This window comes from Leptonotus elevatus, chromosome 12 (genome assembly GCF_054856555.1).
Source record: "Leptonotus elevatus isolate MCC_2025b chromosome 12, RoL_Lele_1.0, whole genome shotgun sequence".
In the NCBI taxonomy this organism is placed as follows: domain Eukaryota; kingdom Metazoa; phylum Chordata; class Actinopteri; order Syngnathiformes; family Syngnathidae; genus Leptonotus; species Leptonotus elevatus.
In genome coordinates, this window is record NC_141250.1 from 4,444,974 (window position 1) to 4,469,520 (window position 24,547).

At 37.8% G+C, this 24,547-nt stretch overlaps 1 protein-coding gene across 4 annotated transcripts in view; it reads left to right on the forward strand.

The window, feature by feature from the left end:
- kalrna (kalirin RhoGEF kinase a) overlaps positions 1 to 24,547 on the forward strand; it is a 142,527-nt gene that overhangs the window by 86,164 nt on the left and 31,816 nt on the right. For all 4 annotated transcript variants that reach the window (XM_086090380.1, XM_086090381.1, XM_086090382.1 and 1 more), the window contains exons 38-40: positions 136 to 238; positions 13,795 to 13,873; positions 13,969 to 14,136. In XM_086090380.1, coding sequence (XP_085946506.1) covers positions 136 to 238; positions 13,795 to 13,873; positions 13,969 to 14,136 — 350 coding nt within the window. The remainder of the gene's footprint in view (positions 1 to 135; positions 239 to 13,794; positions 13,874 to 13,968; positions 14,137 to 24,547) is intronic.

A 24,547-nucleotide genomic window follows, 5' to 3' on the forward strand; every position in this document is an offset into this window, starting at 1 on the left:
CTGAAATTATTTAAGCACATTAATTCAAATCTTAGCATTCAGCATTCCCACGCAAATTCTGCAGAAATTGCACTTTGTCTAGCTACAAAAGCTACTTCTTCATATTTATGCATGCGTGTGTGTGTGTATGATTAGGGATGGAGGTGAGGACGGAGACAGTCAGGGAGATGGCAGTAGTCAACCGGACACCATCTCCATTGCATCCAGAACCTCGCAGAACACCGTGGACAGTGACAAGGTAAGGAAGCAAGTTCGTGCATTTGAGTCATGAGCTGTGTTCAGAATCACTCCCTATCCACTATACGGTGCCATATAAGCACCTTAACTCATTCACTGCCATTGACGGCTATAAACGTAAAAAAAATAATTTTAACTATTTCTATTAGTTTAACTTTTTCCCCCACTTTTGTTAACAAGAGTATGAAAACCTAGACATTTAAAAAAAAAAAGTGAAACGATATTATTTCATGCACTCTAGTGAATTTGACACCTCCTTTTTTTCCATGAATGATGCCACAAACACCTAAACAGTGCTTTACTTCTGTAAAACACTACCACCAACAATGAAAAAGTGTTTTTTGATAGCAAAATACGTTTATTTACATTCAACAATGTAACAATTTGACAAAACAATTTGGCAAACTATTTACAAATGTGTGCAACTGTGGTACTATTTACAATTGTGTGGATGTTTCAACTACACAGTTTTTCTTTTTGTGAGGTATATTGTGTAAAACTCCCCTGCGTGCAAGGGGACGCAGCAGGATTTGCACCACAGATTAGTTTCACTGCGATTGCCCCTTCGCGTGCACTTTCTTGCCGGCCTTTTTTTCCGGGGAGTAGCAGGTATATACTGCAGTGTGTGTTTGGCCATGTTGTCATCAAGTCTACTCTCAGGATCATGATATGGTGACCTGGTGTTACGTCTGGCTTCCTCATGTCCTTCAGTTCCTATACCGGGTGGTAAGAGATGTTCTGATCCATCTTATCCACTCCATTCATGGTGGCATCGTAGTCCAGAACCAGTGTCTTCTCCGTGATCAGACTGTACCCACTCCTCCGATGAATATGCATTGGACTCGGGGTACTCTTCATCGTCCGATTGAACGTCCGCCTGTGCAGAAGTGCTCATTTTCCGCTGTTAGCATCGCTAGCCGGTGAGGCTTTACGACGCGATCGAAGCCGCCGCGTCAACGCTTCCAACTTCGGCGTCAACGCTTCCAACTTCGGCGTCAACCTCGGAGTCACCATCATCATCAATGTGCTCTTTAGCATTGGTCGATGCTTTTCGTCTTTGAAAAAAATGCTCAAGCGTGAGCTGCTTGCAACCGGTCGCCATTTTCGCTTCCTCAGCCATTCTCCCCTCAACACTCTAGTTCCGCCTCACGTCTTCTACTGACGCCTACCCGAGCTTGTCCAAAGAGAGTCATCGCTGCCATCTAGTGCCCAAAAATAGTCATTATACTAACTCGACCTGCTTGATGCTTTCAGCACAGCTTGCCAAGGCTTTCCTCCACCCGTTTCCAAAAAAAACCCCAAAAAAACATAGTGAACGTCTTTTAACGTCTTTGGCGGCGCTCATTTGGATTTTACTAAACGTTATTAAACGTTTTTGGCGGTCAAAGAGTTAATTAAAAAAACATTTTTAAGAAAAGATTATTAAAAATTAGGGGGTATCAGGCGATTAAATTATTAAAAATCAGGGCCGTCAGGCGATTAAAATTTGTAATTGTAATTAATCGCATGACTTCAATAGTTTAATAACAATTTTATTACCTGTTCTAAATGTACAATAATATTATTCTAGGTTTTCATATTCTTGTTAACAAAAGTGAAAAAAAAAGTTAAACTAATAGAAATAGTTCAAATTACGATCACTCTGAATTCCGGCGAGACCAGACCACTTGTTGCAAAAAACTGCACATTTGTCATTTTTTGTGCCACTTTTTCTAAACAATTTGCATAAATATGATTACACACCCTGAGAATTTTGAATTAGACACACAAATAAGTAGAGTTCCTGGTTATGATTTTGTTTGAAGGTCCGCAATCATGTTTTAGTTGTACACAAGCAGCAATCCTTAAAATGGCCTATTTTTTTAGTGGACTCGATCGTGACAGTTTTTCACTCATTACATTTTTGCGTCCTGTACTTGAGGTGCCACATATTTTATTGAATTACTCTTGTAACCTGACTTATGACTTACTGGCTTAAGTTTACGCCACACTTGTTTGGTAGAATTTTGTGACAATGTCATATTGAATGCTTGAAAGACTGCAAATCAAGTTTAAGATTATTTTTCAAAATCGTTCAGCCCAAGCTTATAAATTGCGTGTAGCATGACACAGTTCATATGTCATATGCAGTATATATTTTGGATATGATATTGTTTTCAGTTTTTTTTAATTCATTTTCATGTTTTCAGTTTTTTTTTCTTTCACATTAAAAATCTGATTTATGGTCATTTGAATTCATAGAAAGGCAAGAATTAAGTCCACAAACATAAACAATCATTATACAGTATATTATTCAAAATACATTTTAATGAGTTTTTTGTCATCTATGTACTATTTGTCAAATACATACGCTATATTAATTATCTAAACAAAAATCTTACATCCTTTTTCTGGAAGTTTCTTACTTAACTCTGCTAATTGATACATGCGTGTGCGCATGCACACACACACAATCTCACACAATGATGTGAACCATGGCCAACTTCTGTAGTAGTACACAGTGTAGCCTTTTCACTGTGCAACCCCACGCCCACGCACTGCTTGGCCCTTAAATGTCAATGCTGTAAACACGCACGCACACATGCACGCACACACATTTTGTGACACGTGTTGCCGCATCTTTTCCTCTCTCCTGGTGCGTTTTTCAGAGACCATTTTAGTTTTTAAATACAACGTTCTGCTTAATTCATGGGGAAGGGGGGGATCTGATTAAACAAACGATTATTGTTTTATATTCTGAGCATTTGTGGGTTAAATGTTTTGGGTATTTTGAGAGGAATATTTGAGAGGTTTTATTTGTGTTTATTTTACATAACTGTTGCATTTACTGTGCTTCCAATTTATTCCTTTTCAATTTTAATGAAACTCCTAAATAAATCACAATCATTAAAAGATCATTCAAATCTTAAAGGAGACATATATTGTTGTTGTTTTTTCAATTTAAAACAGTTCACAGGTATTTAATTTATTTTGTCAACATTCTGCAAGGGACTTAATAGAACACTTTGCAACCTCTATTTTTCATATTGCTGGAATTAGCTTGTTTTGCGGGGGCCGTCCTATGTCATGCTGTGAGCCAATGCTCACGCCGGCCCATACATTGTTGGGAATCAATGGCAAGGAGGGATTTCGTTACGGCTAGGTTTGCCTGCATGTCTGAAAAAGGGATTGTGAACTACGAAGCCCCCACAAATTGTGTTGTATTGTATTTTCACTCTTGTAATTAGCACTTCAGCACTAACTTGCTGTATTGAGTTTATCATTTTGTTTGGATCCGTGCATGTGGTGCATAGGGATGTACAATAAAAAAAATAATTCTATTAGCGATATGTATTTTCTAATAAATACATAAATAAATCTGTTTTACAATAAACAAAATCAGATGTATTATATGTAAAACTTTTAGTCTTTTAGTCTTATACTAAAATAAAGACAACTTCAGAAAATTCTACCAAACAAATGTAGCGTAAAAATAAATCAGTCAATCATAAATCAGATTACAAGAATAATGCAAACCAATCTTTGGTTTTAGCACTTCATGAAACATTAACATGTAAACATGCTGAATACACTTCATTAGCACTGAACTTAGCTAGTCACTAATACGATACTGTATACAGTATATATATTATATATATCACTAATTGGGCCAACCACCTCATAAGCCACAATTTGGCCCCCCAAAAAATCTAAAATCTTTAGTTTTGGTCAGTACACAAGTGTGGGTGTCGTTTTTACATTTTACTTACCAAAGTGTTAAAAATGGCTTGCTCTCTTTGATGATGCAATGCTAACGGTTGAACAAACGTGCTGTTTTTGGGGTCTACTGAAAAGTGACCATTTTGAGAGGTACAAGGTCTTGTCCAGATGCTATATATATATATATATATATATATAGATAAAATGTAAAATATTAAATAATAATTTTATATTATTGTGGGAATGCTGTAGCATAGCAGGACCAAAAGTGCCAAAATTAAATAAATGAATACACCATTAAATAATTAAATAAATGTGTCATTAATTAATTAAATGTTTCACTTATTAATTAAATATGGAATTAAATAAATCAATGTGTTATTAAATGTGTCATTAATTAATGAAATTACCTATATCCATCCGTCCATTTTCTTAACCGCTTGTCCTCACAAGGGTCGCAGGGGGTGCTGGAGCCTATCCCAGCTGGCTTCGGCAGAAGGCAGGGTACACCCTGAATTGGTTGTCAGTCAATCGCAGGGCACACAGAGACGAAAAACTATACACACTAGTAAACACAATTTGATAGGCTGGGTGTCGCTATTCACCTCAGTAGGTGCGTTACCATTAGACTCCGATTTACGCTCTCATGAGGTGCTTTGTGAGACGTGTTGAAATGGAAGTCACTTTTTTCGCATTTCCTGTAGTCATGTGACCCCGCCCGGTAAAAGGAAGAAAAGGAAGTTGGAAGTACAGGGCCACTCGCTTTTGTATCGGAATTGCTTCCTGAGGGGACAAGTCTTATTGAGCCAAGGCTGCCGCTGCTCCATACACGCATACTATTTATTCTCGTGACGTTCATGAGGAGCCGTTAGCGTGACGTGATTTATGCTACAAGAACTGCGGGATCTCGCGGGAGTCAAGGCGGGACATTACGAGAACTACGCCTATATCAGCAAAAAAATCCATCACCGTAGCCGCCATGTTTCTAACCACTTCAGGCCGACGCAGTCGATTAGATTACAAGATTTGAGTGAATCAGCCCCGCCCACTAACTTTGATGGCCGAGTTTGACAGATAAAATAAATTCATCAAACGCTGCAACACAGGAACATGAAATAAATAAATACAAAAATAATTTTATATATATATATATATATAATTAAATTATTGGTTTATTTATTTACATATTTAATTAAAAAATGACACATTTAATTATTTCATGACACATTTATTTAATTATTTCATGACACATTTATTTAATTATTTCATGACACATTTATTTAATTTTGGCATTTTTGGTCCTCCATAGAAACATTCCCACATATGTTATTGTGATTTTTATTTTCCACACTTTTTTGCAGTGTAACAACTCCCACATTATACTTCCAATTTAGACTGTTCAAATTTAAACTTGCTTAAAAAATTCACACCTCCCGGGTATATATCGTCTTATTCCACATGATTTACAGTATTTGCACAATTTAGCATTAAATATTAACATTTCCCCATTCATTTTCAATGGGACAGATATTGAACTTTCAGTATCACTTTCCACGCCCACTTCCATACATATAAGTTATCATCATTACTAGGTGTCCAGGAGGTTGTAATTTCATCATTTGTCACTTAATAAGCATTCCACATGCATTCAAATCTTAGCATTCAGCTATGAGCATTCAGCTTTCAGCATTCCCACGCAAATTCTCCAGAAATTGCACTTAGTTAAGTTATTATTATTATGACTGGGTTAAATGTTTTGAGGGTGTGAGGTTGCACATGGTTGTGTGAAAGTGACATGAGTTAATGATGTGTGTTCAGCTGTTTTCTGGCAACGTGAGCATCTTCCTTGGAATTGTGATGGCCCATTTTACGGTCATTAGGAAAGTTGTGCCTAATTTTTTTTTTTCTTGTAATGTTTTGGATCCTGCTCTGCTGTTTCCTTAAAAGCATCAAAAGGGAGTGAAAAAAACCAAGTTCAGATCCAATCAAATGTTATTCATTCAAGCAGCTTCTTAGACGAGGTTATCTCAGGCCACGTCTCATGCAAAGCAGCATGTGCCGAGTGCTAGGCTGCCTCGTTTCATCATGCTACATATTTTAACTGTCTTTTACAGTCACGAAAGGCTGACAATTAAATCTAGAATAGTTTAGGTTTAGGAGTCATACTTTATTTTATAATCTCCAAAAACAGAGTATACAGTGAGGCTTTGTCAGAGGCAAAACTAAAAACTGTTGAAGTGTAATATCACAGAGCACCGCAAATCACGCCCATGAAAAGACTCCAAACTGAATGATAGCAGTACAACACTGGCATAGTCATATATTCCACTGTGCATGTGTGTGCGTGTGCAGGGTGGGAAGCTACTGTTTCTGGAGTTTGTCGGAAAACTTTTTTTTACAATCTTGTTTTTTTCGCTTTGACTGAGTGGTGACTTGGTTAATAACAGCGAAAACACTTAAATAAAACACTGTTCCACACTAAGATACAATTTGACAGGCCAAATAATGTGAGGAGAAATAATGTGTTGCACTGTGCCAGCATAAAACCTTTATGAACTGTACAGGTGATGTTTCAAGTAACATTTTAAAATGAGGTACTTTATAGGTTACCATCAAAGTGATTATAGTTTTGGAATTTTCATTTTAGTTGTTTTTTATTTCGTTTTGAGTTTTGTAAATTTAAATTTTGTTATTTTGTATTAGTTTTGAGGGTGGTTCTGTTAGTTTGTATTAGTTGTAGTTTGTTTTTCTTTCTCAAAAATGCTTAGTTTTAGTTAGTTTTAGTATTAGTTTTCATTTCTGAATTTTTTTTTTATTACTTGTGTGCAATATTTAATAAACACCATGGTAAAATGAAAAAAGTAATGCATTTCTTAGTATTGCAAGGCCCACAGAATATTGTGCTCTATTGCTATAAAAACAAAACAAAAGAAAGATTAGTCTCTTTTTTCATCAGGAAAAAAAAGTATAATTCTATCTGTTTCAGTTTTGCATCAATTAACATAGCTAAGTTTCATCATTATTCACAAATCAGTTTCAAACACTGGGGAAAAGAGCATTTTTGCAACATAGCCCTGGTTGATCTCTTATACTCTGCTGCCACTTGCTGGCCATTTTTTGCTTCATTGCTTCAAGCGTTCTTTTCAGTTTAGAGTCTGCATCATGCTCTAGTATAAAAAACATTTTCTTTAAACAAACATAAAAAGGTCTTTGGGAGCATGGTAATATTTAAAATAGAACGTATTTATACGTTTTTGGGAGCAAATTAGTTAATTGCCATCCACGTTTACACACTTGACCTGATTTAGTAAGATGCCAAACAGTGGGTACAGATTTCGTGACTTATCCATTTTTAACATAAACTTAAGCAAGGCCTTTCAGGAAAAAAAAACTCCAAATCCAAACGTGTATACACATAACATGATATGGCCTATGATCTCCTTAACCATATCTGGTCCATAGCGTTCTTGCTTTGACTAGGCAAAAAGCCACATTATCTGACATTGAAAATCTCATAATTTCATCTGTAAGCATGTCAATTGCAAGGAAGTGCTAGGAAGTAAGACTGTGACCAGCCAAGTTAATGTTTTGTCCAATTTGCTCTTCCTTGAAATGGCTCGCACGTGTTCTCATGAATCAAATGCATTCAGTGTAGCACAGCAACCATCTGTTGGACGTATGACTGTTGTGCGCACGCACACACGCACGCACGCACACACAGAGCAGCAAAGGAGCGCTGTTCCCGCCACACACACTCCAGCTGTTTGTTCATCAAGTGAGCGAGCGAGGGAGCGAGCGAGTGAGCATGAGGGCGTGTTTGTGAGGCCAAAAGTGCTCGGTAGTCGCAGAAGACAATAAACGACGAGGAGCGCTGGACATGCCAAAGTGGATGAGATTTAAACTGTTCAAAGAGAGCAGCAGAGTGAGTACGCGGGTTGGTGCAAATTCTATTCGCAATGTTGCTCTTTATCTGCATTGCACTTCTTGTACTGGAAGTGGCAAAAAAGTTATTGACAAATGAGTGAATGGATATGGGATTTATTTGGAAATCTTACTTGGAGTAGTTTGTAGCAAACACACAATTAGAATGGTTACATCACTTCTCTGATCATATTGTAATCATACTTTGTGTTGAATCATCAAAGACTAGTTTCTATCATTTGTAGATATGCTGTGTGCAAGATTTCTTTATTTGCAGCATTAAAATGAGTGAAAAAAACAACTTTGAAAGTTGAGCCAGGTGCTGCCAGGGGGAACATTTGAAGTCAATTTGAAAAGAAAATGTTTAATCATTGATTACGTAGGCTAACGTGGATGACAGCGCCGTGTTGACATTTACTTAGCGTGTTGTAAAAGTGCACGGCTGGTGGGGCGGCGTAGTGCATGCGTGTGTGTGATTGAGGGGGAGATTAATGGTTAAACAGGGCGTGTGTGCACGCGCCTGGCAGGACAGGCGCGGAGACAGGAAGCGGGCCATTAGCCACGGGCGCTGCATGACGGTTTGAGTGAAATCTGAGCATCCACGCGCTTTTGCATCGGGCTTTGCCATTTTTTGAAGCAGTCTTTTTGACATGGAAAAACACTAAATGGTCAAATATCAGAAACTTCAAGCTACTCTACTTGTACTTGTGTGTGCATGTATAGTACATTTAGAAATGTACATTTTCACTAGCATTTTGAAATATACAGTACATCCACGCACGACAAACTAAATCTCAATGTACAGTATGTGCTGGCTAACAAATGCTAATTGCTAAAGTCTGATACTCAATAAAATGCCACAACATATGAGCTTCAGATACGCTGCTGCATGAGTGAAATGGAAAGAAGAACAAGGAGAGCCACCATTGCAGGTGCACTTTGAGCTGTTTATTGATCGATATAGGCGAACGCACAAATGCAAAATGAGAACACTCGCAATCAATTAATCAATAAAAGTTTTTCATACATGATAGTGCAACTCCAAGTGCTTCAAATGATTAAAATCCCCCCCACACACAAACACACACAAGCAGCTACAGTAAGACAAAATTTGCATCCAGACAAGCAGATTAACAGCCATGTTCCTCACCTAACTCACTAGGCCACGCCCCTTAAAGGATCTTTGTGCAGTTTGGCACTTTTTTTTTTACTCACGACTGCCACCTCTGGCCCAAAGCGTAACTGCAGCATCCCAACTGTGGAAAGTTAGCAGCTCATGCGTGCAGTGTCGTACGCTAGCTAACACCACAGGCTAATGCTAGCACAACGCCACATGTCCGCTACTCCGCGGGGACGCGCATGACGTCACCCTAAACCATGCCACCTCGCACCTCTTCTTGTTGCAACGTACAGCAATTACATTTTATACAGGCTCTTTACATTCTCTTTTATTATGTTTAATACAATACAGTGCTGTTTTGCTTTATTAAAAAAATGGATGGATGAAGTCAAGATACCCATTATGATAATGCATGCATACACTAAACGTCGTCATGTCATTAAGTATACCATAGATAAGCTGACATTGAAAACTGTCAAATCTAAAGCTGGCATAAAATATTTGCACAGTCCTAAATTAAGCTATGGCACACACAACTATAGAAGAAGTTGAAAAATATGTGTTGTCATTCCAGACCAAGCAAACTTCCTGAGCTGTTTTCGAGGCATCGTTGCCTCCCTGTGGTGTCTCAAGCCTTATTTTAGTTTGTTTCCATTGTAGTTACGTTGGAGTTGCAACATACAGCCAATTTTGGTCACACTGGTTTTCTTTTTCTTTTCTTTTTTTGTTGTACATTTTCCATCTATACAATTTGAGTGAGTTGGAAAGGCTGATTGTTGAAATGTCATGTGTCATAATAACTGATCTCATTGACTCATTTTCTTCAGTCTTTCCAGGCAACTGTTTTTGTTGTTCTTGAACTTTTGGCACTTTCATGGAAGGTTTTGATATGAATGACAAAAAAAAGATGACTTGAAAGTTGTAGAGCACTGACTGGGGTTGTGTAGGGGTTTGGGTTCGAGCCATTCCTGCCCAGGGGCAACCCTAATTAGGGTTGGGGTTTAGACTGAAAAATTATTCCAGATTTAACATTCAAAGTTGTCAAATGCCAAACCTATAGCTCTGTAACACTGAACCATATAGGGCATTATGGCCCAACCGATTAATCGGCTGACCAATGTAATCGGTGGCTCTTTTTATCTTTTCTTTTATCTGATTTTTTTTTCACACGTTAACACATTACAACATAAGACAAATGTGTTGTTCAAGCATTCCAAGAGATGGGCCGATTTTTTAAAAATGAAAGTTGAACAAATACAAATAAAGGACGAAGTATTGTAAAATCCACTAATGCTGTGCCTGTAACTCATCCATCCCTCCATTTTCAGCATTCTTATGCTGTTCTGGGTCACAGGTTTATTTTTATATTTTTATTCATAATTAGAGGTGGCAAATCCAGGTCTAGAAAGTAAAAACCCTGCCAGTTTGGCTTTAGCCCCAGGTGCTAGCTAGCTAGCTCCCTATTTACCTGCTAGGGAGCTAACTAGCTAGCTAGCTAGCATCAATGGCTAAAGCCAAACTGTGGCAGGATTTTTACTTTCTGGACCTGGATATGCTACCTCTATTCATAATATAAATGTTTTGATTAATCTGCATCAATTATCAGAATTTTATCCTGCCAAATCTGCTTTGGCCTCCAAAGGCCTTATCGGCCAGGCCCTATTTTTAACCAATCAGAAGCCTGGAGTCCCTCCTCGGAACATCACAGTTAAAACCATGGCCAGTTGAGGAAAAGCCAATTAAGAGTTGTGATATAATTCACAAAAAATGATTCAGATATCAAAGCAATACACAATATGTCAACTGTCAATGTCATACACAGGAACGGGGTGTTGCGAAAAGTATTTTTGACCTGAAGATAATTTTTTAAGCCTTTTTTTTTTAAGTGGACATGGCCTATTAGCATTGAAATGAATAAGGATTGCAAATCACGCAGTTGCTGCTTCCTTCCTGTCCTCTTTCACACGTTATGGTTGCTGGGCTAACTTCTGTCACGCTTTTTTCCCCTCTCACACTAAAACCCTTGCAAAGTAAAAGACTTGCTGTGTCAGCAGTAATGTGATACGTGAGGGGTGCAAATGGGATTCATGCCCCACCACGTCTGGTCCCGTGACAGTCTAATGGCGGCTGTGGCGATGGGTATCGTGGGCTGTCCCGCACTGTGAGGTCATAGTGGGAAAAAGACGTAATGGTTGGCGCTGCTAAAGCAGACCATCCCAAGCTTTTTGGAAATCCCCTTCAGTGTCTCCTGAAGAACATTCATTCAAATGCTTGTTGCTTTTGCTGATAAACAAAAACTCATTTTGCAGTAAATGCAGTACATCAGGCAATAACACAAGCATAGTGTTGTGGTGGTAATTCAAAGGCTTTACTGTGCTGAAAGCCACAAGCACAATTACTAAAATGAAAAGTGTGATTGTGCGGCAAGCAATTTCATTCACTGTGCTGCTGTCACGCTGCACCCTCGAAGCATATGACCCTCACAAGCCGGTGGCGCGCGCACGTGTGTTTCCTGTTGTGTGCAATCACATGACAGATAACAACAAAGGAACACCCACCGACAACAAACAGGAGTGTTTGATCAGACTTGAGGCTGGAAAAAAATACATGCAGTAAGATAATTGTTCAATGTTAATTAAGGCTGTACAATTATAAAAAATCGAATTGCAATCCCCCAATATTACGATTGTTCCACAGCGTATTAAGGCCATGTATAATTTTATTATTTTTGTTAGGAGGGTGAGGGCAATATTCCAAGAAAAAAACTGGTAAATTTGCGACTTCATATGGCTATAGTCTGTGAGGATTTGTTGTTGGGTAATGCAACACTGTTTATAAAATGAAAAGGCAGGATGGAGACTGATTAATTCTTAATTTAAACTTTACTCGTCATTCACGGCAGCTAGAGCGACAACTTTTCCTGATCCCCTTTCAGCTGACTAAACCCTAATCCATCAGAAGGTAAATGCAAGTGAATGACAGAGAGCAGCAGATTTGACACATCAACTTAGATACTTGTATAGAAAAATACAAACATTTATGAATGTGTAAATAATAATTCTGGGAACATAAATGTACAAGTAAATATTTATTTTAACAAATTAACTTAAATGCTTGATCCTCAGGGCGTGGATCTTTGCAAAACGAGGTGTCTTTGTCGCTGCCAGTACCCAACGATTCAAAGAGCGAATGGTTAACATCATATGGTTAAAGCCATTACTATCTCCTTATTTGAAAACCCGACCAAAAAGTATTGGCACAAACTCTCTCTCGTAAGTTTCTATGTTTTTTTTCTCGCAAATCTGCCTCTTTATAAAGTCACAAATTTGCCACTTTCTAAAGTGGCAAATTTACAAGTGTTTTCTCGCAAGTGGCACATTTGCGAGTTTTTTCTCTGAATATTGCCCCCACCCTCTAATTTATATATATATATATATATATATATATATATATATATATATATATATATATATATATATATATACACACACACACAGTTTTTATACTTCACTTAAAGTTGCTTACTTGCTAAACAATTTCATTTGCCGTCTATGATAACTTGACAAAACTCTTCCAAACAAGTGTGATGTAAATCATAGTCACAAAGTCATAAATCAGGCTTACTGACTGACCAAAACGATGCAAATTGTTTGTTTGTTTTCCCAGCAAATTGCTGCTACTACATTGTAATGTCGATTTGAATTTGATGAATTGTTATAGCCCTTTGCAGATCTCAATATTTTGGATAATATTAAAGGTATGGTCCGACGGAATTTTTGTTGCTGTTTGTAAAATCTGACGCTCGAGCCAACCAGGAACAAGCGTCAAACCAGTCCACCAATCAGGAGTGGTGGTTATTGGTCATTATGGTGGTGCTTGGATCGCAGTATTTTTTTCTATTTTTTGAAGTGTGAAAGACTTGAGAACGCCTGGTCTAACTCCTTGTGGGTCTTCATTTAATTATCGTGTGTTTGACTGTTTATCTAGCTGAAAATGTAGACTGTAGCTCTCGTTTTTTTTACCCCCAACTTCACTCGAGCAGCAATATCATATCTGAACCTCGCTGGTACAGTAATTCAAAATTGGTACACTCAATGCAACATCGTATTTTCTAAAATAGGGTTCAAGATTGAGCATATAAGCATGCTGAGGTTGCTTCAGTCAGACAGAGCAAGTCAAGACACCTGCTTTTGTCTTGCTGTTGTTAGGTATAAAGTAACCTGCAGTCTGGCTGTTGCTATGCGACCTTAAGCCTGGTAAAGAGCACTTGCTTGCGCACATTAACCAGCACGCGTATACACACTTAACCTGACATTTTTAAAGGAGAAACAACTGATTTGCATCATTTACTGTGTTTTCGGAATGTCTCAGAAAAGTAAACGTTAGCTTTGCAATGTTCTGCGTGCACCATGTGTGACTGCAAGAACTCCAAAGCCACTGCAAGGCGTTTTCTTGTTTTCAAGAAGCGCATGTTTGTTTGGCTTGTTGCTTGAACACGGAGGACTCATTTCCTGTGTCAACATTGATGCTAATCGTGACTTAGGGCCTTAAGGTGACACTTAGTCCACATGAACATCGGTAGTTGTAGCTCATTTATGCTAACGTCTGGGTCATAAAATGTTAGAAATGTAATGCCGAAGAAATGGAAGCTATTGCAGGCAATCACAAAATTGAGAAAGGAAGTCACTATTATAATTTTTTTTAAATTAAATGACAAAAAGTATTTTTTTGTCATCCAAAAGAAACACAATTATTATTGCTGTGGTGGGTCAGTTTCAAATGAGTGCAATAGTCCAACCCATTTTTTATGTATACAGCTCTCTGGTGGGTGCGAGTTGACGGTGATCCTTCACGACTTCACGGCAGGATGTAGCAGTGAAATATCCGTCAGCACCGGTAAGCGTCTTCGCCCACGGCCTCGTCAACTTGTGATCGTATGTTTTCTTTGACATATTTTTGATGACATCTTGTCCCCATCTCTCTCGCTGCAGGCCAGACAGTGGAACTGCTGGAGAGGCCAAGCGAGCGGCCCGGCTGGTGTCTGGTTCGGACCACCGACCGCAGCCCGCCTCAGGAGGGTCTGGTCCCCAGTTCCGCACTGTGTGTGTCCCACTCGCGCTCGAGTGTGGAAATGGACTGCTTCTTCAACTCAGGGAAAGGTAGGCACAAGTGAAATATCCTATTTAAATACCCCTCGGCATGTTTTTGTAAAACATTTACAGCACTTAATTTTTAAGGACTTTAAAGATGCATTGCGGAGTTTATCCCTTATTTACTCGCAACTGCCACCTCTGGCCTAAAGGGTAACTTCTGCCTCTGTGTCAAGCTCATGCAAAGTGCACATGCACGTGTATGTCTTGAATCTTGAACATTACTCTAATTTCCTCATTCATTTCCAATTGAAGAGTCAACATTTCACTTTTACATAATTTCAAAGTGACATTCAAAACATTTAACTCATTTATTTCACATTAGGGATGATTATTAGGTCCATTCCCTACTTTTTTTCACACCTTACTCCATTCACATAATTCATCCGATTTTTGTCATTCCAATTTCAAAATGTTCCAAATGTTCCAAATGTTCACGTCATGCTAGGGTCCATTTTATTGATTCCAAAAATTCACACCTTACCCACAATTTCCGATTTTGTACCCTAACATTCCCCATTCATTCCCATTGGCAGATGCAGCATGATACTTTTCATCATTTCAAAGTGACATTCAAAACATTTAGCTCATTCATTTCATCATTCCAATTTCAACATGTTCCAAATATTCACGCCATACATACTAATAACTAAAACCTAATTCTTACACACACCCTAATATTCCCCATTTATTCCCAATGGCAGATTCAATGTTTCAGAATTAGATTGTTTCAAGTACACTTTTATAATAATTAAATACATTTTAAAATAAGTTCTTAATATTAAAACACAAAATCAACCCTGAAATGTGGGAAACTCTGCGTTTTCAGTTTCAGAAAGGGAGATAACTGAAACCAGAGAAAAAGAGGTAACTCTAGCCTGTTTCATAAAAAGAGGTAATTTAAGCTCTCGGTTAGTTATCGAAATAACAGAGTCCATGAACCAAACCTGGTCTGTTGCAGGTTTTTCACAATGAACCTTGAGGTTTTCTATGTCCCCACCTCCTTTCAGCCACATTTCCTCATTCATAAAGTTCGCTGCGGCGAGTTTTTGCGTAAATACGCCTATAGTCTATAACGTAAAGTCCACTTTTGTCACAAACATGGTATGTCCTTTTGACAATGACCCTATTGATGAAGGTGCCGCATTATTGCGCAGGGAATTAAATATTCGTCGTGAGATTGTTATCAGGCCGCGCATAGATATGCTGGCATTTCCGGACAGTTATCTTTTTGAGCGGTACTGTTTCACATCACAGTCCATCACCTACATAACTTAATCTGTCCTTACATTTGCAACATTACCGACGCCGTAGTCATGTGCTCACTTCACAGCATATATTGTGTGTTGCGCTCCGTTTTTTCTTAATAACCGTTTGAATAATGTTTTTATATTTCATCTTAAGTCAAGTGCGCTTGTCCCCCGCAGGATTGCACCTAAATTAAATTTATTAATGAGTTACCATTCAACAGGTTTCACCTGTAATATTATTGTGATTGCAAAGGACTACATTTAAATGTACGCATTGACCCGACACCCGAGCAGCAACGTTCTCCCACGCCGCCTTCCTCTATGGGGAGCAGCTGCGGCGGTTTTTTTCTAAAGACATGTTCAAATTCGCCATATGATCGCATTAAGATTTTCAGTTGAGAGCAGTAAAAACAAACAAAAAAAACGCGGAAGCAGAGGGCGGCGCCTGGTGACTTGACAAATCGGGGCTCCAATGATGTGGACTTTTTAGTGTAGTGGCAGCACCTGGTGAAACTACTCTGCGTTGATATAACTACCTAAAGTTTCCTATCTCAGGGCATGTCAACTCGCTGTTCAGGGTTAGTCTTGGTGTTTGTTGAACTTGCTTTGTGAAATGGACCCCAGGTGAACACAGTTTCACACCTCGAGCAAACTAATACCTGATTGTGTCAACTGCAAGATGACGCTTATTGGCATGTGCTTGACAAGCAAGTGCATGTGTCAATAGATCACTATGTAATAGAATATCGCTAATCAATTACAAAGTACAAAGTCATAGAATGTGTGTAAATATATTATACTGTATGACATTATAAAGGCGACTGAAGAAAACATTTTTTTTTTAAATGACAACAAAGTATCGTATGTTTTCCAAGTCTTTATGAACCGTATGTACACTGGGAATAGAACAAGGAGTTACCCACACGGGTCCCGCAAAGTTAGGAGCAAGCACAGTTTTCCACAGTAACTTGTATTAGCCCTGTCCCAATACTTTTGTCCTTATAGTCAGCATGCATGTGAGTGCAACCTTGCCTTTCTGTTTTTAAATAGCTACAGGTAACTTCTAGGTAATCTTACCTTTCCTATACTGACCTCTGCTGTTAGATTTGGGACATTACAACCTGGGTTATGTCTGCCATGCAAGCATGCCCAAGATTTGCCACTTTTACACAATTTAAAAATGGCCCTTTTTTCCCTTTATTTTTTCTGTCAGAGACTTCTTTTCCTCCCTCTCTTTCCTTACAAACAAATGATGTGTCATCCCTGTCTCTGGGTTAATACAGTTTTTCCTCACCATGGGGCATATTCTCCCCAGAGTTATAATTGTTTTGGACTTTTCATCATAGTTAGTTATTATTAACTCTTTCTTTCTTTCTTTCTTTCTTTCTTTCTTTCTTTCAATGTTTTTTTACATTCTTAATTAATTATATAATCATGTTATATAATTAATCATAATAATAAAAATTATTTATTTAGTAGTTATTTAGAGTGTATTTAATTGTTTGTTTGTTTGAAAATGCTTCATTTTAGTTTAGTTTTTATTAGTTTTGATGTTGGTTTTAGTTTTTTATGTAATGGAGTATTTGTTGAGTGTAAGATTACAACAACAAAATAACATAAGTATTGTGTAATAAAGTAAACTACAATTCCCCAAGGATTGTTTGACACTACTTCTGTACGGCCAAGTGGCAATACATAAATACTAATACTAAATAAATAAATAAATAAATGATGTGTCCAAATATTCCACAGCTTCAAAGCAAGTTAAACATATTATCAATAAACATTGGAATGTACTAAAATGTTATCCTAGTTTAAACAATCTATCAGCCTATAGACCCCGATTTTGTTTTAAAAGAGATAGAAATGTTAGAGACACTGTTGTCAATTCCATGTATGTATGTTGAACCTTCACCGACTAATTGGCTGGCTCAGCAAGTTTATGGGAACTACAGATGTGGAAAATGTGCACATTGTGCCAACACAATGGATACAAAATATTTGAATCATCCCCATTCAGGTAAGAAATACAGGATAAAGGAATTTATGAATTGTCTTTCCCCACATGTTATTTATGTACTCATCTGCCCATGTGGCATGATGTATGTTGGCCAAACAAAGCGCAATCTAAATCGTGCGGATTGCATAACATAAAGTATTAGAAATAATAATTTTGATTATGCTATTGCCAGACATTGTAAAGATAAAAAAATAATGGTTCTGCAGCTTCGCTCAGATTTGTTGGTATGGAAAGTGTAACATCTAATCTGAGAGGTGGTGACATCATCAAACAGCTTCTGAGAAGAGAAGCTTTTTTGGAGTCATGAACTATCCACTGTTGAACCTCTCGGAATTAATGAATCACAGGATTTGAGTTGTTTTTTATGATGTTGTTGCTGCCTTTTGTGGTGAATATATAACTGTTATCGGTGCCTGCTTTTGTGTATTGTTTAAATTGTATTTATAGGGGGGAGTCAGCATTTAAGCACACCTGTAAGTGATTGTGTCAAATTTGGGGTGAACCTGATGACGCGAAACGCGTTGCTTTCCTCAAATAAACTCATTGAGTGAAGTTCTGTCAGTGTGCGGGGGATTCTTTTTTGTGGTTGTCACAGAAATAAACACATTTAAAAACAAACCCTAAAAGCTCATGTATGAAATTAATTAAAAACAAAGGACATTATTCACTATAATTATAGTCAGTTCTAGTTAGTTTTATCAACTTAAATAAAAGGTAGTTCGCTAGTTTTTTAAAAGCCCTCTCATTTTTATTTTTACGATGTTTTTTCAATTTTAGTTTGAGTTATTTCATTCGTTTTCATCACCTTGATTCTTCCGTGTGCTTAAGTCAGAGTAGTCGCACAGCTGCACGCTCCTCTGGCTGTGCCCATTCTCCCGCCAGTTCCACATTCTCGATGGAGAAACGCTGAAATCTGGCCGTTCTCTGTCAAATCTGACCACGCTTGCATTCTTCCACAAACTTGAGCACCTTCCTCCTCTGCCATTTGGAAGCTGTTGTAGATTTAGCGCCACTTGTAGGTGAAACATCATATTGCCCAATGGCCGTAACGTGTCCCATATAGCCTTACAGTCAACGTAATGGCACAATGGTGAGTGCAGATGTGAGAGAAAAGAAAATTACATTTGAATGGGAAAATATGTCCCTATGGGGAACATCGACCTAATTGTCCTGCCAATTTTCTTTTGAAATGAACGAGTTCACGCTGTAATTAACCCTGAGGAGTCCGCTAATTAATGACAAAGGGTGTGTGTATGTTTTGTGCATGCTGCGTCTTATGACTGTGTGTGATGATGAGTGTGTCAGTTTGTATTTTCTCTCGAGAAGTGGCTACCAAGCAACTGAATGACACTTTTCAAATAGTATGAGAATGATCATAAACTAATGCTGTCTGTCTTAACACAAATCTGTACAGCCACCACAATTAAATGCAGCGTTGATTTAATGCTTATCTTTTGGGTTGACATAGAAGTGTTTCAGAGAGTAATATGGCAGACGAACTGCAGCTGCGGTTTGGAACTTTGCCCCTAAAGTCATGGGTAGAAAAAAATGAGGTGGGGGTTGTTATTATATAAATTCATGAAAGAAGGATATCCCTTCCAAGTAGTTGCAGGATTCGCAGAGTAATTGAGGAAAGTAAAATAACAATTAATACATAATTATATAAAAATCAAAACAAATCTTTTAATGGTTATCAAAACTGGAAGGAAAAAAAACTACAGTGAACCTCCATTATTGTAATGATACGTTTCAAACCCAACTGGCATAGGTGAAAATCCATGATATAGAGAGACCCAGTCAGGAATTGAACCCACAACCTTCAAGTCTGAGGATAGGCACTCTACCACTAGACCACTGAGCTGGTATTGGAACAAGGAAAAATGAGCTTAGCAAATATAACGAAACGAACCATATTGCACGTCTGTTTTCATACTTGTATTTTATGATTGTATTTGTTATTACAAAAAAAAACGGCCTGCAGGTGGCAGCAGAGTATGAGATCAACCAGGGCCATGTTGCAACAAGCTCTTTTTGCCAGTGTTTTCAACAGGTTTATGAATAATGATGAAACTTACCTACATTCTAATGCTACTTGGGGCAAAATGGAAACAGACAGAAATATACTTTTTTTCCTGATGAAAGAAGAGACTCTAATCTTTCTTTTGGTAAGTTCCATGTTTTTATAGCAATAGAACACAACATTCTGTGGGCCTTGCAAAATAAGTCAAAATCTAGTTAAACAGCCGGGAGCGAAGGGGGTTGCTTCAGTGGAAATGGCTGGGAGTGAATGAGTCAATTGAACACAGCGGCACACGGTCATTCAGCCTGTGGCTCACACGGCAGACCATTGAGCTCATTTGTTTGTACAGAATATATATATTTTTTTTTTCAATCAAATTTGGCGGGCTTGATAACAAGACTTTTCTCGGTGATGTTTCAAATTTAGAAATATGTTTTATTTTTGCTTTAAATAGATTATGAGTGTTGATGAAAGGTCGCTGAAAATGAAACTTGATTTGTGCAGGTTAAGGGAGGGAGATGTGACGGCAGCTCCTCCTCCTCCTCCTCCTCCTCCTCTTTTTACTACTCCTCTCTCAATCTTAGTCCACTCACTGTGACTGTCTGAACTTGTTGTAAAGTATGCTTTTGTGTGTGTGAGAGATACAGGTGTGTAAATGTAACCTCAATCGTGCGTGTGTGTAAGAATGAAGCGAGGCTGCCATTGGTGTGGATGGATCTGGGAACACTGCTGTTGCTGCTCTGCAGGTGAGCCAAACAATAACTGAGACGGCTGTGGGGATTGTGTGACACGGTAGTGTAGAGGGAGATACGTGTGATCGGCTTGTCTCTCGATCCTTGACTTTATTTGTCCTGACAGTTTGATTGGTCCACATAAGGAAGATAGGACCTGTCGCTTTAATTTGTCTGGGTTCACATTTGTAACTGTATACATGTGAGTCTACATTTTTGTTTTTGTATTTTAGCCTCAACAACCCTTTAACCTTACCTTTTTTATGACATTTTCACTGGTCCACACAAGCAAAATGCTTTGTGTGTGCGTGTGTGTCGGCTTAACAGCATGAGTAATTTTTCTGAACTTTAAAAAAAAAAGAAGAGAAGTGAGCACATTTGTTCAGAGTTGGACCAGCTCCAGACATTCCGTTGAACTGAATTTTTTTCAGCAGTTTAGCCAGCTTTTCAAACAATTCAGATATTTGAACCTCCAGATTTTATTTTATTTTTTATTATTTTTATTTTTTTATTATTTTTATTTTTTTATTTATTTTTTTACACATCTGGGCTATACTTTATAGTGTATATGTGACCGGCTCTGACAGAAGAGTCCTCATGTGTCAACAAAATCTAAATTGATAAGAATCGCGATTCTCATTTAGTATGATTCAGAATCGATTTTAAATGTCCCAAAATCAATTTTATTTAAATTATTTTATACTGCCTTGCCTTTGGTTTGTGTGTGCCTTAATTGGGAGCGCTGTTGATGTTGGTCACTTAGGGCCAGTGTGGTTCCGTGTGTTCCTGAAGCGTTTTGTTATGAATAGCCATTCTTTTGAGTGATAAAAGTGCCGCGAGTAGCATGCTAATTAGCATTAGCTAGTCAGACTGGAGTAGATTGTGACGATTTTTTGTACATCTATAAATTGAAGCAGAATTCATTGTCAATCAAATAATTTTGAATCAAAAATCATTCTGAATCGAAAATCTTACTACTTAACTACTTAATTCCCTTTAAACTGATATATAATACATGGATATACCTGAAAAGATTACAGCAATTTTAATGTTGGCTGGTTGAAATCCCTAGTTTTGAGAAAAACAGGTTTTAAGTTTTGGTACTTGCATTTTTCAAATGTTCATAGCAACCAGTACCAATTTTCAGCAACTGTTAAAATATCACAGAAAAGTCCATTCCAATAGCAGGTAAGGACATCATCCGAGATTTGAACCCTTTAAGATGGTAAGCCGGAGTGTAATTTTCGTGGGGTTTTTATATCTGTTTTTATTTTCACTTTTAGTCATTTATTTATTTAGTCATTTATTCAGTTTTAATTTTGGCAGTTTTGGCCCTCCATAGAAAATATGACTTTTTCCTTAAACGAAACAAGAGTGTGCGTGCAAATTTCATTTGAATTGTTCATAGACTTTGAATCTTTTCTTCAGTATACGCTCTTCTTCTTCTTCTTTTTGCATTATTGCTGCATTTGAGGATACACTCTTTCAGAAAAAGTAATATTTTAATTTCTTAGAGAAGTAAATTCAAACCCCCCCACAAATAAGTAAATAAATAAGCCCCTCCCCCACAATTTGCCTCCATTGTTGTTGTTTGCTTGCTCGTTGGAGTTACGCGTTCAATGCAGCATCATGCATAATCTCGCCATTTCACACAATCCTTTGTATATGAAAAATCAACCCTTACCTTAGTCTGATTCTTTGATTTTTCTGTCCAATTAAACACAGCCAGGTATGTGCAATGTTTATCCACCGTGCCAGCTAAACGTTAACTTTTTGGCTTTGTGTGCACAAACGCAGCGGACTTTGACTGCTCCGTGTTGTATTGTGACTGTGCAGGATTGCTACTGTATGTAGCCAAACCGGTTGTACTGGTTGCATACAGTCAAGCTAGTTGCTAGTTTGTGGCTGTGTAGCGAAAGGATCGGTGCCAAATGGGGATAGCCCCAATCCCATAAAACTGAGTGAGAATTGGCAGACAATAAATTACACTATAGCTGTGTCTGCTCTCATTAAAGGGAGCGGCTACTGTGGGGAAAAAAATGGTGTTTACCGGCAGGAATCACATGACAAAATTCTGTGTTTGCGTAAGTCTGCAATAATAATAATAATAGACTTCCCGTTTTCTTCTGCATGATTTTTAATGACTCATTTAATACTGTAAACCTTTGCTTGTTTGTCAGAATATGTCCCGATATGATGTCATCACAAGCTGCCGGTAACCAAACATATTATGGGGTATTTATAAATTGCAATTGCCCTATGGAATGTCCATTACTGAAGAAATGTAATATAACAATATGTGCTGACTCATGCTCACTCAAGTCTTGAAAGGCAAGATCCAGACATATATCAGTATTTTATCAAGCTGAAATTATAACAATCATTCAACACGTTCAAGTGACAGTTTACTGCGCAAAGTTCTCCGGACTACGGCTGAACTCCGCAAAAGTTCCTCTTTTGATTAACTGCCAAGATCAATACATAGTTATACAGCTTTATTTATAAATATTCCTTTCCTTTTAAATGTTGTATTGCATTTTACTATTTGCATGGTAAAACGAAAGTGTAGCAATTAGCTCATCTAGCTTACAGCTAAGATGTTCTGGGTTCGAAACTCGAATCACGCCTTTTTAAATATTGACTCATCTGCTTTTACCACAGTGGCATTCCTTGCATAGCTCTCTTTTGCATTCTTGAAACGCGAGCATAAACTTGAATGTTTGCATGACAACAATAATTGTAGTTATCAGGTAAGGAAGCATATTTTTAACTCAGGTACACTCAGATATTTTTAACAATAAACAAAGCTGCACTAAGAATGACTTTTCATAATATGGAGCCGATATTCATTTTCATTAAAAGAGAAAATATTAGTGTCAATAAATAAATACAATTTTAAAAAAATTACTCCAACTCTTAATTTTGTTGAAAATGTTTAAGCATGTTTTTGACCAACTTTTAAGAAAATATTGGAGGTTCCCCAAATCTTTATTTTAAACAAAAGGTTTAGCAACCTCCCAAGGTCATTAGCACGTATTAAAAAGTGAAATAAACACAAAAATATTTCTAGAGTAAATAAAGGTATAACAAAAATCACTATCTGAAATGTTAAATTTGTACTGAAGAATCTGTTCTTGTCTGAACTTAGATCACTAAAAAGGTACAGAGAGTTCCCAGGGTCAGCAACATTTCTTATAAAGTTAATGGAAAAGTAAATTAAATACTCCCCTGAAGTTAACAGCATTAAATTGATTGAATATCGTCCGTAAGATTATTCAAAAAGACCAATGTCGATATTTGTCAAAATGCTGAATATCTGTGCCGATAATCGATCCGGCTGATAATCGGTTTATCTCTACTTTGGAGACACCTGACCTGAGGATATGCACCCTTGACCTAGTAAACACAGTTGTCAAACTCCAGTCTTCGAGGGCCGGAGCCTTGCATGTTTGATGTTTCCCTCCTACAACACACCTGATTTAAATTATCTGCTCATCCGCAAGCTATGCAGTAACCTGATAACGATCCTAATCATTTGAATCGGGTATGTTGAAGGAGGAGAAACATCTAACATGCAGGACAAGGTTTGACACTTTGTGACCTAGTCAAACTCGTCGGCTACCCTGAATTAATTATGAATTAATTAATAATAAAAATGAATCTCAGAATTCATGCTACTTTTCCCTGTTGCAATGAGTGCCAGTATCAAGTGCCCCGTTTGAGTGGGTATACCGCCATGGTAGAATCATTATGAGGCCATATTGTTTTTTTGATCCGCAAAAGCTTTGAAGTGTTTGTAAAGCAAAGCAAGTGGTAAACTACTGTATCTGGCTGGTAGTCAAAGAGAAAAGATGATGCGTGTGTGTTGTCACTGGAGCTATTCACAGCGCAGGGGGCGGAGGGGGCCGCCATGAGGTGTGTGTGGTGTAATTACAGAATGAAACCGTCTGCGTCGAGGCGTGCTGTGAGGGTGATCGAAAGCGAGCCGGGATGAGACAAGAGAGCTTTTCTATTCAAAGCGACTGACTGACGGCCACGGCGGCAGTCCACCGTCTGTCTATTGTGTCGGCTCGCAACAGTAGCGCCGTTGTTCCATCTCACCTGACGCTTAGCGGCTTCGCTCTTCAAACTCTGCCCTCTTTTATCCCGTCAGATGAGAAGAAGGTCATAACTGTAATAACTTCAGTTCATAGATGGTATCAGTCACATAGGCATTAACTCATTCACTGCCATTGACGCCTATAAATGTCAAAAATTCATTTGAACTATTTCTATGAGTACATTTTTACCACTTTTGTTAACAAGAGTATGAAAACCTATAAAAAAAATAAAAAAAAATCTTCTTTTTTTTATTAAGATTATTAAATATTAGGGGCGTCAGGCGATTAAAATTAATAGC